This window comes from Merops nubicus, unplaced genomic scaffold, assembly GCF_000691845.1.
Source record: "Merops nubicus isolate BGI_N331 unplaced genomic scaffold, ASM69184v1 scaffold12377, whole genome shotgun sequence".
Classification (NCBI taxonomy): Eukaryota; Metazoa; Chordata; class Aves; order Coraciiformes; family Meropidae; genus Merops; species Merops nubicus.
The window spans coordinates 9,838-25,925 of NW_008618369.1; the positions used below are offsets into that span (position 1 = coordinate 9,838).

General features: G+C 41.4%; 1 protein-coding gene across 1 annotated transcript in view; it reads left to right on the forward strand.

Moving 5' to 3' along the window:
- Nucleotides 1–527: 527 nt before the first annotated feature.
- LOC103775948 (adenylyl cyclase-associated protein 2-like) overlaps nt 528–16,088 on the forward strand; it is a gene marked incomplete at its 3' end in the record, with an annotated part of 30,918 nt that continues 15,357 nt past the window's right edge. The window contains exons 1-2 of the mRNA XM_008943424.1: nt 528–651; nt 4,870–4,970. Coding sequence (XP_008941672.1) covers nt 528–651; nt 4,870–4,970 — 225 coding nt within the window. The remainder of the gene's footprint in view (nt 652–4,869; nt 4,971–16,088) is intronic.

The window sequence follows — 16,088 nt, forward strand, 5'->3', positions numbered from 1 at the left end:
AACTACAAAGCAGAAAAGACTGAGGCAAATTTCAGAATGTACCTTTTCAAAGCTCAGGAGGTATACATTTACAGTCTGGCTTTCAGTCAGTATTCATTTGGTCTGTATTTTTGCCTCTGTAAATGGCTGATGCAAATCTTTGTAGGCATAAGTTTTTACCAACTACATTGATAAATATTTCAGACGTCTCAATATCTGATTTGGAGCATAGACGTATATTTGTCATGAATTTTCCAGGTACAGGCTGTCCAAAGCAATGTTAGCAGTGGTTTGAATCTGCTGTTTACAGTGGAAGCCCAGTGCCAAGTACTGCCCAGGCTCTGTGTGGACAAGGCAGCGTTACGGGCTGTCGGCTGCCTCGCTGCAGCTGCTTCCATGCCAGAAAAGCAACACTTACACAATACCAGTTTTGCCATAAAAGCTGATAAAAGAGAAAGCCACAAGATGAACAGAACTGCACAAAGTGAAGCCCGGGCTTTACTCAGAGGGGTCTAACACTGTTTCTGTCCTTCCTGATTTCTTTCAGCATGGCAGAGACTCATGGTTTGATGGAGAGACTGGAGAAAGCAGTGACTCGACTCGAGTCATTATTTTCAGATCCACACCGATCTGCTGGAATGGAGTGTGATGCCATCAATGGAGTCAATGGAAGTAAGTCTGGTTTTTTGAAGTACCATCTCTCTGTTATTAAAAAATTTCAAGTAGAGCATGTATTTGTCTAAGAAAGAGTGCAATCCCACTCCTTATGAATTCTGTATCAAAAGGAAATGGTATTTTAAAAAATTAATTTAGAACTGCCATGTGATAAGCTTAGTCATATGCATAATTCTAAATTAATATAGCCTAGAAAATGCAAGATTTGACTAGTCTCTTAAATATACTGTCCATAATTCAAGTTTTATTGCTTTCCATTTTAGCATTTATATTGTTGTAGATGATTCACCAAATGAAAATGTCTGCTTAAGCCCAATTAGCAGAAGAAATGAGACATCCCCAAAATTTACAGCATAAATATTCTTCAAGAAGTCAGTAATAGAAACATGGAGTTTATTTGCCATCATATCTCTGAGTTTCACAGTGTAGACCTACTTCATTTAATTGTCCTTAATCAAGTATGGGTTTATTCATAAGGATTTGCTCACTTAGGGCTGCCACACATCCATGGCCACCTTTTGTTATTTCTAGTCTATCCCTTCTCAAGTGGATCTCCAAAGCACTGTATTGGAGAATACACAGAAAAAAAAGTCTATCTTCATTTATTCACATCATGTCACAGAATCACAGAATGCCAGAATGGTCAGGATTGGAAGGGACCTCTGGAGGTCATCTTGTCCACCCCCCCCTGCTCCAGCAGGGTCGCCCAGAGCAGGATGCTCAGGATCACATCCAGGCAGGTTTGGAATCTCTCCAGGGGAGGAGACTCCACAACCTCTCTGGGCAGCCTCTTCCAGGGCTCTGTCAGCCTCACAGGAAGGAAATTTCTCCTTATGTTTAGGTGGAGCCTCCTGGGTTCCCGTGTGTGCCTGTTGCCCCTTGTCCTATCACTGGGCACCGCTGACATGGGAAGATGGATTAGATGATTTCTAGGGTTCCTTTCAAACAAAGCCATTCTATGATTAGATGCCCTCTCAGTCTTCTCCAGGCTGAACAGCTCCAGGGCTCTCAGCCTTTCCTCCTCACAGAGATGCTCCAGTCTCCTAATCATCTTTGTAGCCTCCACTGGACTCTCTCCAGTAGTTCCCTGCCTCTCGTGAGCTAGGAAACCAGATATCATCAAATCTTATTTCCACTCCTTAATTTTATTATTGTTTCTGAAATTTGCAGGGTGAATAGCCTTATCAATGTGACAGCTGTAATATGAATGAAGTGTCCTTTTCTTTTCTCTAGAGCTTTTTCTTTTCACTCAGAACCCCAGCATATATCCCTTTATTAGCTTCATGTCCTTTGCTTTTTGTATTCCTGGGCCCTTTTCTGCATTCCCCAGAGAAGAACACATCCCAGCATGGACTCAGCTGCTGTACAGAAGCTGCAGAATAAGCAGAAGGCTGCAGGCAGCTTCCCCACTGACACAGAAGCAAGTCAGGGTATGTCAGCTGCTTTATTGTCCCCGTGTGCCAGTCCTTACCCACCAACACGTGTGAGGGACCTTCCCCGCAGCCGCGTGTGCCATGGGCCCACACGCTGGCAGCTGCTGTGGAGCAGCTGACTGAGGCAGCCTGTTCCTCTGGCAGGAAGGGAGCATCTTCCATCAGGCTTCCTTGGCAGGTGGGTTAGCCACTCACAGCAAGCTTCAGGAATGAAATGCTCACAGTCCAGAGAAAACCTAGGCAACCTGTAAACCACAGCAAAGTCATGGACACCATCCGTGGGCAAACTGACAAATAAATCAATCACCAGTAGGAAGTGTACATTTTAAAAATATCTCTGTATTAATCCAGAGCTCAGTAGTGCAGAACCAAAGCTGCTTTCAGAACAGGAGATGAACTCCATGAAAATTGCTGTATCCCTGGTCTAACCTAGGAGCTCAGTCAGGTGAGAAGATTCACCCCCCAGGGAAGCAGAGCCTTAAAACCCCAACAGATCCCTGGAAGAGACCAGCTGGCAAACCTTTTTGGAGTGAAATAAGCCACAGGCAGTAGGAGACTGCAGGTAGAAGCTGGCCTGAGCAGCACCATTGGACACTTGCCAGCCTGCACCACGTCTCCAGGCAGAGCTATCTCCCACAAGGACTCAGGAATTAGCCTTTGCTGGTGAAGTTAGGAAAGACTGTACCAGTTCTTCAGCTCGGGTGACCCATACAGACATCATGCCACCAACACCATTCTGTGTGCCTGTGCTTCTGCAGAGGTTCACATAACCTCCACAACAACTGCAGAGAGGATGGTCTTACAGAGCAGGTCTCTTTTTCTTTTTTCTCCTTTAAAACTGACACTGAGCCAGGGTGTGACCTTCTTTAAGTCTCTGGTGGAAATGGAGATACATTGCTTTCTTCTACCATGATCCCCTCCCCTAAAAGACCATCCCATAATAAGAATTATTAGAAAAAACAACCTTGACTTTTCAATTAATACTATTTCAGAAACAACAAAATAACAAGCAGGATGGGAGAACTGCACCTTTACTGTTCTCCTAAATGGCATTACAAGGGCAGGATTGCAAACAAATCATACAATTGCTCTGCACAGCCCACAGCAAGTTCTAGTAAAAGCTCCTGGGAGTTGGCTGGATTGAACAGTAAAAAATGGCATAGTTGCTTTCTAGTTTTGCCCAGGACAATTGCCCTTTGGCGAACGATTTAACACTCAGCTCTGAAGTGAAAGGTTGCAATCATTCTCTTGGAGACATACACAGATTTTGACAAAGAACATAAATGGGCTTTGGAAAGCATCTCCACAACTAAAGCCTTTTGTACACTAGGTCATTTGAGGGGTTTACACACAAACACTTAATATGGAAGAAAGCCCAGAAATTCCTCAGAATTAAAGGTGAGTGACATCAAGAGAACAAAAAGAGCCTTGAAATCCTGCCTAGCTGGCTAACCACTTTTTTTTTTTCACACAAGCCATTGCAAACTCCAATTGCTAGAGCCTTTCTTTTTTTTCTGTCAAGGAGCCAGATGACTATTGTGGAATACAGAGGGCTTTCAAGATTATGAATTTGGACACAATTGTCATGTAGTGCCAAAAGGTTAAACCAAACTCTCTGGGGAAGGCGTGGTACCTCTTCAGAGCAATCTTCAGGCTTCATTAATGAGGGAGAGAGGCTGGGAAGAATTTTCACTTTGGTCTCTCAGGTCCTACAGATGCCATAAATTCACACGTGCATCACTCAAGCTGGACCTGGCAAAGGTTCTGAGGCGTAGGCAAGACATGAGGATATGTCAGGGAGTAAAGGCTGGGCTGGAAAGCACCCAAGGAAAGATTACTTTTGCTGTCTTAAAATGTACCTCAAAATCCATTGAGAAGCCAGGTGCCTAAGAAACCAAGTCTCATCTGCATTTTCTGGTTGTCCACTTTATCAGGAAACTGTTGTGTACACCATATAGAAAATAGCATTTTAATTCCCCAGATAGAATGTATAACATATAGTCAATGGGATGTGGCAGGTAGAAGACTTGTTTGAGCTTTCTTTATCCAGTGACAGTTTTGCAAGGTCAGACGACAAAAAAAGGAGATTACAAAGCCAGATCTCACTGTGTAAATCCACTGTCAATCCATCCTAAAGACTCTATCTTATTGGAAATTGAAATGCTTGATATTGAAAGCCACTAAACAGTAAAAAGATATTCAGGAATGGGTGGATGGTATAAAAATAGTTGTTCAGTACAGTGCAGGTTCTCTTTAGAGGATAAATTTGTCTCATGAGCAACAGTAGAATTGTGTTAAGACAATCATGCTTATCAGCAACCAAGGCCAGGTTGGATGGGGCTTTGAGCAACCTGGTCTAGTGGGAAGTGTCCCTGCCCATGACAGGGGGTGTTGGACCTAGATGATCTTTAAGATGCCTTCCAACCCAAACCACTCTATGATTCTATGATCAGGCCATTAGGCCTTTGAAGGACTGAGAAATGTTTATTTTAACACCTGTTATTTGAAGACAAGAGAGGCTTCCCCACTACATTATACTGAGTAAATTCCCTTCATGTTCCTAGCCAAGTTCTATCAAGAGCAGAGGTTTCTTCTTTCGAGCTAGGAAAAAAATCATTATCCATCCTTTTTCACTGATTTCACAGATCAATTAGTACATCAGAAATTAAGTTACAGCAGTTTCCCTGTTTCTATGGCATTTCTCCTCCACCTGTTACAAAGGAATATCCTACACATTATGTGCTTTATGAACCCCTTCTAATGGACTGCTCTTCTTCCACAGGCATAGCACCCTATGTTGAAGCCTTTGACAGGCTGCTGAATGGAAGTGTTGCTGAGTTTCTCAGGTACAGCAAGATTCTTGAAGGTGATGTGAAGACACATGTGAGTATTTACTCAGATTTTCTGTACATGATAGAAGCGTACAAGTCTTGGAATCTGTGTGGTGGGCTTTGATGGCTAAGTAGGGCAGAATCTTAAGAGATTCTTAAGAGACTCTGAATTACTAGTTCTTGTAGTAGTAACAACCTGGTGTAACACACAGAGGACATTTGGTTCAGGAAGGGCAAAAGGCTGTATGGATTCATAAGAAGAGACTGCACCCCTTCTACAGTACCAAAGGTTGCAGACCATAGTATGCCAAATACATATTCTCAGCAAGAATATTCTGTAGCCAGAAAAGCATGCAGTCCTTCAAGCTACTGGGACTTATGCTGCAAGGCCAGCATAAATATTTTGCAAGACAGGCAAAGTAACCAGCATACTCACAGAGTGAGAGCTCTGGGCTTATTCTGTGAACTGTGTTTTCTCCACAGCGTTACGCGTTCTGTTGGTGAGGCAGCTTCTGACCTAGTTAGGCCTAAAAAACTGGAGGGAGTACAAAGATCAGGCAATTCTAGAGGATCTTTGTGTTTGTGAGGAAATGCTGCACTTCCTTTTTATTTGAAAAAGCCTTTTCATCTTCACAGTTATATTATTAGCTACAGTGTATGTACTTTGTTCTTAAAAGAAATTAGGAGAAAATTAATAAAAGAGAGAGGGGATAATTATCAACCTATCTGAGCAGAGCATTGCTCCCTGGAAAGGATGGGTTCTAGCTTGGGTCATTGCATTCATTAGACACCATTATTTTACAGTTGATTTCTCAACAGTCTAGACCTGAGAGATACAGAAATAGCCTTAGTATCAACACTAAGCAGGGTAAAAAAATTCACATTTAACATGCTAAATGACTAAAACCTTTTTAATATACACTAGCTGTAAATGTTTAAACCAGTAAGTATATTAATTTATGCATTTGTCACTATTTGATACTCATAACTAAGTACATATAAAAGATTATTAGTAATTTATCTGCCAAGTCTGTGGATAGTCCCTAGCATATTGTTGATGATAGTGTAACACAAACTGTGGTGAGGAATATTTGTCAGGACTATGAGATTAGACATAAACAACTTTCCCTTACATAAAGAAACGGGTGAGTCTCATTGCAGCCTACTAAATATTCTGAAATCTTAGATTCTGAATTTACAACATGAAGCAGACTGTGGCTGCCTTATGCTCATGCTTATCACTGAAGCAACATCTGTGCTTTACCTTAACAAGTGGAACAAGGAATATTTTTCTTCTGGGTGTCTTATAGACCATGTGTCCTCAGCATTATACTTGCAGCTGCTGTCTCTTTCACATACTGAGCTGAAAGGAAGGTTGTATTTTATTTCAAAAAACACCTGTTGCCTAGAAAAACCTCACATACCTGACAGACCAGAATGGTAATATGAGAGAAGGAGAGACTTCATCTTATGCTAAAGAAATGAGGGATTTAACATGATGCGTTTCGTGCTGATTGCTGTAAGGATTGTGTGTGTGAGAGGCAGAATACAGCCAGCACTACTATCTGCTGGGGACCCAGTCCTGGTTTTTCAGCATGCTGTGCTCTAAATAGACTATTGAAAGAGAACAAAATAAAAAGAAAACTAATAGCTAGCTCCTGGCTCTGTTAAACACAGCAGTATGGTGGATTTTACGAAGCTTAGTTTATCAAGGAAGAGTTCTGCTTAGACTCAAATCTTGAGAGCAGCATATTTCTCATTCAGATTACAGTCCCTGCAGCAGTGAAACCCTGAGGTCAACTGCATTAAAGAAATGACCACTTTTTAAAAGACAAAGAGAATGGCTGGGTTTTTTCCTTCATCTATTGAAAACAAATTATCCTAAACAGCTTAGATGAGATCCTTTTCCTGTCCTGTCACTATGGAATAGAAATCTGGTGATTATATGGATCTTTCTGTGAAATAGAAAGTTCCCTACAGGCACAGATTTTATGCAACCACTTTCCACTGTCCATGGCATAACTGTAGAGCATGTGAAGTCAGTGAAAGAGTGAGTGGGGTGAGGACTGCTGCCAACCACTCCCTTTGGCTTGATTCAGCAGTGTCTGGCAGGCTGTCCCCAACTACTGAAGGTTATAACAGCCCTGAAGCTGATTCACCACGTGTGCCAACACCAAACCATTCTTCTGTCAGAACGAGGGAAGTTCAAAAGCAGCAAAAAATAGACTTTGGGTCTCCAGCACAGGTAGTTCTCTTATGCCCAGCAGACAGGACAGCACTGGCTGATGGCTTCATCACAGAGACTTGAGTCCCATCACTTCACCCAGGTGCAGCCACAGCTACTGAAAATGTGCTGCTGAGAAACACAAAGAGCTGCCTGTGGAAGACAGGTCTACCTTCAGATTGTGTCTCAATGAGGAGCTGGTCAAGCAGGTTTGATGTGCTCTTTGCCCTGTCAAAGCCAAGCTCAGCCAGCCAAAGCAAAGGCCAAGAAGCAAGTTTTTGTGGTGTTTATGATGAGCTTCTTCACATTGTTTTTGTTTATATGATAGCTCAAGAGGTTGAATACTTTGGCATGAGTTTGAATAATGTACCAGATGAGACGTAATGATAAGAAGAGAATGTACTAGTTTTACAAGAGAAAGACAGATAACATTAAATTTCCATATTTTAGTATTTTGTGCAGAACAGAGCAGAGCACAATTACAGCCTTCCTGTCAAAAACATAAACTAATACTTGCTTTTTTTTAATACTTTATTTGTAAAAAATCTTTTAACCTCCCCACCCCACTGGTTGAAAGAACAGATTGTCTGAGTGATTCAGTTATGTTGCCTCTTCTTTCATCCAAGCTATTTAGCTTGGAAAAGAAAACTGTAGAAATATGGATGCCTATTCCCTCCTCTCTTCCATCAGCTCACGGCTGCTGAAATGCAGAGCTCAGACAGACAAACCAATGTTGTGGGTTTGAGCATTCAGAAATAAAGAGGCTGTTGGTTAGCTTGCTACTTAGTGGGGGACAGTTCAGATACAAATCATTACGTGTGTGACCACTGGGACAGGACAGCACGAAGCAGCAGTTCACAGCATGTTATCCAGTCTGCAGGGGTTCTCTGTCTGCAGGCACTCATTTGTTATCTTTGTGAGCAGGGGAAGCAACGTTCACCCCACAAACATTCTTTGCATGCACATACCCACAGAGTTTCTTTTTTATATCATGAAGGCAGTGACATTCTCCTCTCCTCTTTGCAGGCATAGTCTATGTAAATATAGCCAGGCAACTAAAAACAGGAGTTACCTTTTATGAGGTATGCACTTTGCAAAGTGCAGCTCCAGTTTGGCCTCTCAGTGAAGTTAAAAACTCCTAGCTTCCTCATTTTTTTTCCCAAAAATTGTTCTTAGACTTGAAATAGTCTTATCTTGTCTTTTCTTGTGAGAGATGTTGAAGAATCAGTCAATGACTTCCATAGCCCTGAACTGAGAACAGATGTGCCGCTGTCTGTGATACACAAAAAAACCCACTTCTGTGCTTTACCTTACCTAATCTAAACACAGCTTATCAAACCCATTATTTGACTGATTCCTCATTAACAAGGCAATTTGCTTACAGGGCAACAGAATGCACAAGTGTACTCTCGTGTTCATCTTTTGTGCCCAGAGGCTCTGCGGTTTTAGGCATTGTGTTGAAAGTTGAATTAGAGCTCAGAGAGGAGGATGATGTCAACGTGCCCAAAGAGGAGCTTGCTGTCAGGCTGCCTTTGCATTTCTGTGCTAGGTATTTTCTGCTACGTGAAATAAACACCAAGCCAAGTAGCTACCACAGGACTGGGAAAAAACAGAATTCATGAAAAAGAATAAATAGACAAACAATTTTTAATACAAAATGCACTCAGCTGAAAGAAAGTGACTAAGTGTAAAAAACAGTACTGCTGCCCACCAAAAGAGAAAAAAACCCCAAATAATCATCAACCAATAAAGAAACCTTAGGAATCTATCGATATTAAAGTTGATGTTGTGATGCTAACTCAGCTATATTTCTCACCTTGTATGTGTACTACAGGATACTTCATAACACAAGCAATAAAGAACGTTTGTTTTAATATGTCAAGAAAGATGGAAATGCAATAAATACAATGTAGCCAAGTGGCTATTCTGAAAAAAAATGTAATTTTTAGGAGCTTCACAACTTTTGATTGCTCTGTTCCTAAGGACGACTTCCCTTGTGGCCTAGGGATTGGACCTGGCTTTCCACACAAGCTGGATTTACTGGGTCAGGTGCAGTGGTGTGTAGACATGGTTGCACCTGTCTGACTGTAAGACTCCTGGTTGGGAGCAAAGATGGCTCTTGATGATGTAGAACCTGTCCTGTGCAAGAACCTGTCCATTATCTAGGCTTCTTCTAGTTTCTTGACACTGACATTGCAGTAAATACCACTTGCTTTTCTCCTTATTGAGAAAGGCAAGGAAGAGACAGAAGTCAGACAGAGTCAGTGGTGACATACATGCCATGGTGGCCAGTGTAGCATTTGGTTCTGTGGTGCTGACACGAGAAACATCCACCTGCAGATTTAGGGTGGTGAGAATGTATAATGAGGATGTTCCATATGGCATTCCGCAGTCAGAAACATAAGAAATCAGAAACACAAACAGTCAAGGCTGCCAAGAATTCTTCATAACTTGTTTTCATGGGGCTTCTTTGCATATGGAGTAGTTCCTGACTAAACCCATAAGTAACAATGTTGACGTCAAAGCCATGCAGCTGATTAGGGACCATTTTTTGGGCAAGGCCCCTAAAAGCAGGGATTGTATCTATATGTGGTTACCCAGTACAATGGGTTTTTCTGATCTCCAGAAGATGCCAGGGAAAAGGTATCAGAATTATTTGTGTGGGCAACTTTCTATGCAATGAGAAAGCAAAGAAAATTCTGTCATGTTTGCCCAAGAAAATGTTAAAAGGCAACTTGCTCATGTGAAAAAGATCCTGATAGGCTCTTTAATGGACTGGATTAATCCAGAATAATATCCAGTGTTCCAGCTAGGTTTAAGGTCCATGTTTCACCAAGCAGTTTAATTAATGATTGGAGCAATTAATGAAGGCATATATTATATTTTCAGTCATTTGAAGGCTAAATCAGAACTGATCATATGCTCTAGCTCATGCCAGTTTTGCTATCCTCTAACAATTTTTAATTGAAGCCCTTTAAGTGCAATTTTGAGTCTACTGACAGGAAATCTGAGTGATTTTCTGGGTTTTCCAGAAGTGCCATACAGACCTAGAGACCTAAGTGTCCCACAGATTGCAAAACACTGCATCATCTTAATCCAAAATCCTAGGGTGATAACCTTCCATGGCTAAATCAGCTCTGAGGGGTAGCTTCAGTGTGGGGACCAGCTGCACTCACAGCCACAAGTACAGTGTGTGAGTGTCTCAGTGAGCCTCTTGCCACGTCATGGTGTAGGACACTTGGCAGTGTAAAGTCAGGAGAAACCAATTAGGGAGGACTGGAGACATCATGTTGGCACAGATCCAGGGGTCACCAGGAAGCCTTGATAAGGTAATCAGACTTCTACTCTACACTCTGATTCAAACCAGTCTGAGATGGGGAGGGCATAGGTGGCACTCAGCTCAGGAGCTCAGCCTCAGAACAGCGAGGTCTGTGATTCTCACAACAGTCATTTCCAGTGAGCCACTGGCAAATTAAGCTGTCTTGACCCATCAGGAAAACCAAGACAGAGGAGCAGAGAGAGAGGATCTGTGCTTTTTTCATCAGCATCAACCTCTTGTGACTGAAAACTGTTTACTGGCATCAGTGTTCATGGTTCTCATTTCTTTTGTGAAAAACAATGATTTTTCAAGTTGGTGTAGTAACACTATTTAAGCTCATTTATGTCAAGCTGAGAAATATACATCCATGTGGTGGTGTTATTTGTTTACTTTTTTTTTCTGTTTTGGGACACACTTCTCCCATTCTGGATTGATTTCACTTGTTGCTACAGGCTATGAGCAAGTCTTTTATTAGTTTTCAGTCTCGTTCTTTCTGAAAAGCACGTGCACACTCTTTTCACTCATCCTGCCTCCCCATCCCTGACCTGCTTCTATTTTGCTAGTTGGTGGTTCTGTTTGGAGTGTATAGAAATGCTGGGCTTGGAAACTGAGAAGGCTGTTCATTGCAGTCAGCAAAAAACCAAACAATGAGCTCAGAATCTGGCTCTTCAGTCAGTTTCTGGTAAAAAGGAGTTCAGTGAATAATGAGAATTAAGCCACAAGGGAAACCAATGTGCGGGCTGAATGTTGTTTTAAATAAGCTGGGAGCACTGTCAGGAGTGATGAGGGTAGAATGTGGCCACAAATGGCTATTGCCTCTTTTTATCCAGTATGAGCTGAATGATCAATTTGGCCAGATTTCTGAATATTGAAGACGCCATTAAGACAGATTAAACCACGTCACTGTCACTGCTAACTGCTGTTACTCTGTTGACATCCATAAACTGAACTATATATTTCCATAATCAATCTGAACTGCAAAGCAGTTTAATTTTTGCTATTTTGTTTCCTAAGTTTAATTGTATGTTTTATTCTAAATCCCAGAGCTATAATAAGAAGAATGGTTTAGGATCCTGAAGTAGATCTTTGAAACTTAAGTTTTTCTCTCTTGTTGCTTTAGTAGGTGTTCTATTCTATAAACCCCCTTAGGTCAGATCTGCTTTTCAGACACATGTGCATGTAGATGATAACCACTCACCTTGCAGAGGGGCTGAGGCCCCCTCTCCAAGTAAATGTGGGCTTTCAGTATTCAGCAGCTCTAGAAAAGAAAGCATGGTTCAGGTGGGAAGGAACCTTAAATACCATTATAGATGTGTCAGCTTTTAGCTTTGAACCTCCTTCAGTGTTAGCACATTTTGGTTGGTGTTTGGGATTCTTCCAGGGTGATAAAAGTGGAAGTGAAGTTATGAGGAGACAGATTCTGGCATTCTTAGCCTGTGACTTGCTTTCAGAATACTTATGAATTGATACCTCAAGAAGTGCTGTAACCTTTTTAATTTAAAGAGACAAGCATCTGAACTTCATAGAAATTGTATTTGTTAAATCAGAGACAGATGAATGACATCCTAAAGCCTGTGAGATTGTAAAGTCTGTTCTGAAATTTCCTTAGCATGGATTTGGACCTTCACTGAGGTGGGCTTCTAAGAGAACAGCTGAGGACAGAGAGTGGGACTGCTTGGCAGCAGACCTCAGGGGCAAAACAGCCCATCAGAGAGGTAACTGGAGTGCCTGCAGCCAGTGCAGGCAAAAGCAGGTTTGTACAGATGACAATGAGACCTCCAGGTCCCCCAGATCTCCATGGTTGTCTGATGTGCTGGTTTACAGTGTCTGTTCCACGTAGGAAATGTAGGTTTGCCTTTCCTCAGGGAAATTCACAAACATGTCTCTCCACAAATAATTCCTCAACACGGGCAACTGAGCCCTCCAAAGAATTCTGAACTCATGTTCAGGGGAAGATATGGAATCTGAATTTTAGAGATTATTGATCTTGATAATAGCTGAAGTTTGGACTTGATCTGTTCAGTAGATTATATGTGGGTCCTGTTTATTCAAGAAACCAAAGCACGCTTTCAAAGATACAGAGTGTAGCTCCAAGCAGTAGTAGAAACTAGAAGCTTTGGAAGTCTGTGAAACTTTAGTGTGCCACAGTGTCCATCCCTTAGGGAAATGCTGAGTGAGCTGGTTTCCCTTTCCCATCTCTCTTTGAGAAACCTACTTGCTTCTGTGGGCTAGCTGGGATGAAGAGCTAGACGAGCTCTCTCCAGAAGAGTGTGGCTAACTTCAGAAAATGCCTGTGCAGGTTGGGGTACTTTCTATCTACTCTTCCCAATACTGATTCCAAAAAAATTACAACTTCGTCATGTTTGACGTGATACAAAGGCTATTCCTGTAATGTCATTAGTTCAGTTAATTCCCTCTGGAAAACTGCACACTTTTTTGAGTTGTCACTGGTCAGGAGTCTGGGGACAAACTGAAGGCAGCTCAAAACCAACTGATCTCTGTTTGCTGTTACTTGTACCCTAAAGCTTATAAAATACACTGTGACAGTCTGGTTACTAGAAGCTCCAATCAACAAAAGTGGCCTGGTATAGATATTAGATTCTAGAGGATTTAGTATCCTCTGCACTGTAGAGAAGCCATTTGCTTTTCTGAGGTTTTTATGTTTGCCCTTCACATGTTTGGCTGTTATTATCAGCTGTTTGTCTGACTGTCAATATACTGTGTCTGGGTTTGGAACTTCCACGTAAAAGTTGAAATGCACAGAGGTCAAGAGAGTGGCAGATTTTGGGCTGTTGTAAAAGAGATTGATGAAGAGTTTGTGAATCTGGAAGAAACAAAAGCAGCCTGAGCTTTAGGAGAGCATCAGCTAGGCAAGAACTTCGGTCTGGACTTGTTCTTCTTTTCTGGGGGTTATTAGAGATGTTTTGGGAGAACATGATCTACTGCTTCACTTGGCAGTAATCAGTAGCCACAATGGCCCTGCAGCCAAATATTTACATCTGTTTGAAACACTGACAGATGAACAAAATAACTGCTTCTGCTACCAAAATTAATAATTAATAATTTAACAAAGCTGACATTAAAATACTATTCATTAGGTTTTAAAGTTAACAAACCCTTGAGATCAATCAGAATTTTTCATGTCACTCAAAACTGGGAGAGCTTAGAGGAAATCCTGGAACAACAGGGCAAGTTTTATTGGTGCAAAGGATACAGAACCTGTATGTTCTTTATCCAAGCCAATTATTTTGTAATTAGTGTAAAAACAACTGTTGTGACTTTAAAAAGTCCTCTACTGCAGTACATCTGTACACTTTGTGTTTCATACAGAGAAATAAGATGGCAGCAGTGATTTACCCCAGCCAATTTTGTCCATCTGTCTTATGTCATTAGCACTGAAAGATCTTTTAAGACCAGTTTGAGGTCCACCAGAGCTAAGAGCTCTGAGCGGTTTAAGTCACAGTCAAGCTTACTAAAAGGTAAATAAAGTTAATGAAACTAGGTACAGATGCTACTCTGAAACAAAAAAATACGTGACATTGCCTAGCACTGTGCACAGTTATGTAGCACAATGTTTAATACAGTGGCAGATACAAACAGCTAAAGAGATCAGCACTGATATAACCTCGGATTGGTGCTGGACAGGCAGTAGCAATGCTGAGAAACTTTAGCAAAAATTCCCTAATACAGACATAGCCATGAAGACTGGAAAACACTAGAAAAAAAAAAAAAAACACTAATAGAGGGCAGCTGATTGGTGATAGTCAAATGTACCTGTCTGAAAGCAGAAAAGCAAATATCTGGGGTGGTGTCTGGCCCAGCAAAACCAACAGCAAATCTCCCATTGACTTCCATTTTGACCCTGTTTTCTGCATGGACAGTAAGAGAAAGGTGACAGGGTTTTTCTTGCTTTTCCTTTTCCAGTATAAAAAGTGCTCTGTTTGGAGAACTGCCACTGACTCTTCAGCATTTGGCCCAGTTTTAAAAAAAATCTCTATCAGCCAATTAACTGTACAAAATAAATACTGTCTCTTCAGCTGGCCTGGATAGTTTCTATGGCAGCACTATACTTAATCTAAACTCCAGTCTTTTTCCATTTCTTGCTTCTCTCTTCAAGCCACCAGCCACCTCACCACTTCACCTTGAAGAGGCTCTTGAAAGCAGAATTTAAAAGACAAACTGTTTCTCTTTCTCTGGCAGTACTGCCCCTGGTAGAGAAAAACTGGGGTCTTCACACAGAGCAGTGAAGCTTCCTCTGTAGCTGTTATCTGCTGCCACTCACTGTGTCTTTTCCTCGACCCAGATGACACAAAATATTTCTGCAGAAACTACAACTAGAATTCTGGACCACTAAATCCCAATTCTTTTCCCTCCTCTCCTCTTTACTGTCTTGTTTCCAAATAAAGTCATTAAGTATATTTTAGAAATCCACAAGGTATCTGGATCTGCATTTTTATTTGCAAATGATCGCTGCTAATGTTAGCATGTGTGTGTATATATATATATATGCAGATGTCTGTTATTCTCTAACAGCACAAGTCCAGTGGCTTCTGATATTTACTTTATGCTTTTCAGTGCTGTGACTCTGAGGAAATACATTATTAAATATAATAACATTTGAAAAATTTAATATTATCAGGTCAATAGGGTAATTTTCTTGAATAAATTTCATTAGGAAATCTTTCATTTGTTTCTCTTATATTAGGTTTGTTTGGTTGGGTTTTTTTCCAAAGACTGAATTTGCTTTTAACTTGAGATCTGAATGCATGTGCCTGGTTTTTTTTTGTAGTTTTCCAAACTGTTGTCACATAAATAGTATTTATATTTATTAGTGTTTGGATACCAGAGTGATGGGCGACATAGATTGAATGAAGCATTTAAAACGAGAAAAAGACAGATCCTGAAATTATATCTGCTATGGAGAAGTAAATTTGCTAAAGCAAAGTGGTAGTTTGAGCTTCAAGTTCAGCACAGTTCTACTTCAAGTTCAGCTTCAACTTCTACTCAGTCTGAAACTGGGCAAGTTTGGGTGGAATCCACATTCACACTACTTCAAACAGGTCAGAAGCAGTGTCACTGCTAGACATCTCTGACAGGGCCTCTGGCAATCTTTCAAGCAGTGGCTTCTGGGAAGTATCAAGAGCTGGCATTGTGTTGTGACAGAGGAGGTTAAACCAGCTGCTGTTAGGGTGATTTCTAAATATGTACAATTCCTCCATTAACTTCTGCAGGCTTGATTGTGAAGAGGCCTCTCTGTGCTGGGACTGTGATGGTGACAGAGAGGTCACTCATTGCAGTCAGGTTTCAAGGGCGTGGAATTGGGCTGACACAGTTTACATGTCAGACTTTGGGTTTTCCAACCATATCCACACCTAAGTCAGCTGTCAAACACACCTGAGGTTAAAGATTAGGACACCTTACTCCACACTTTCCTGATGGGGAGACTCAGGTGGTGAGTGGAATGCCCACACGGTCCTGGCGTTCAGGTCCACAGGCACAGCCATCTCCTCCAGCCTCTAGAACAAACTGCTAAAAGCAGAGTAGAAAATGCTTCTTTCAAAATATTCACCTCAGCTGAGGAACCTGTCTGATGATTGCTGTGTCCATGCATGATCCCAGGAATGACA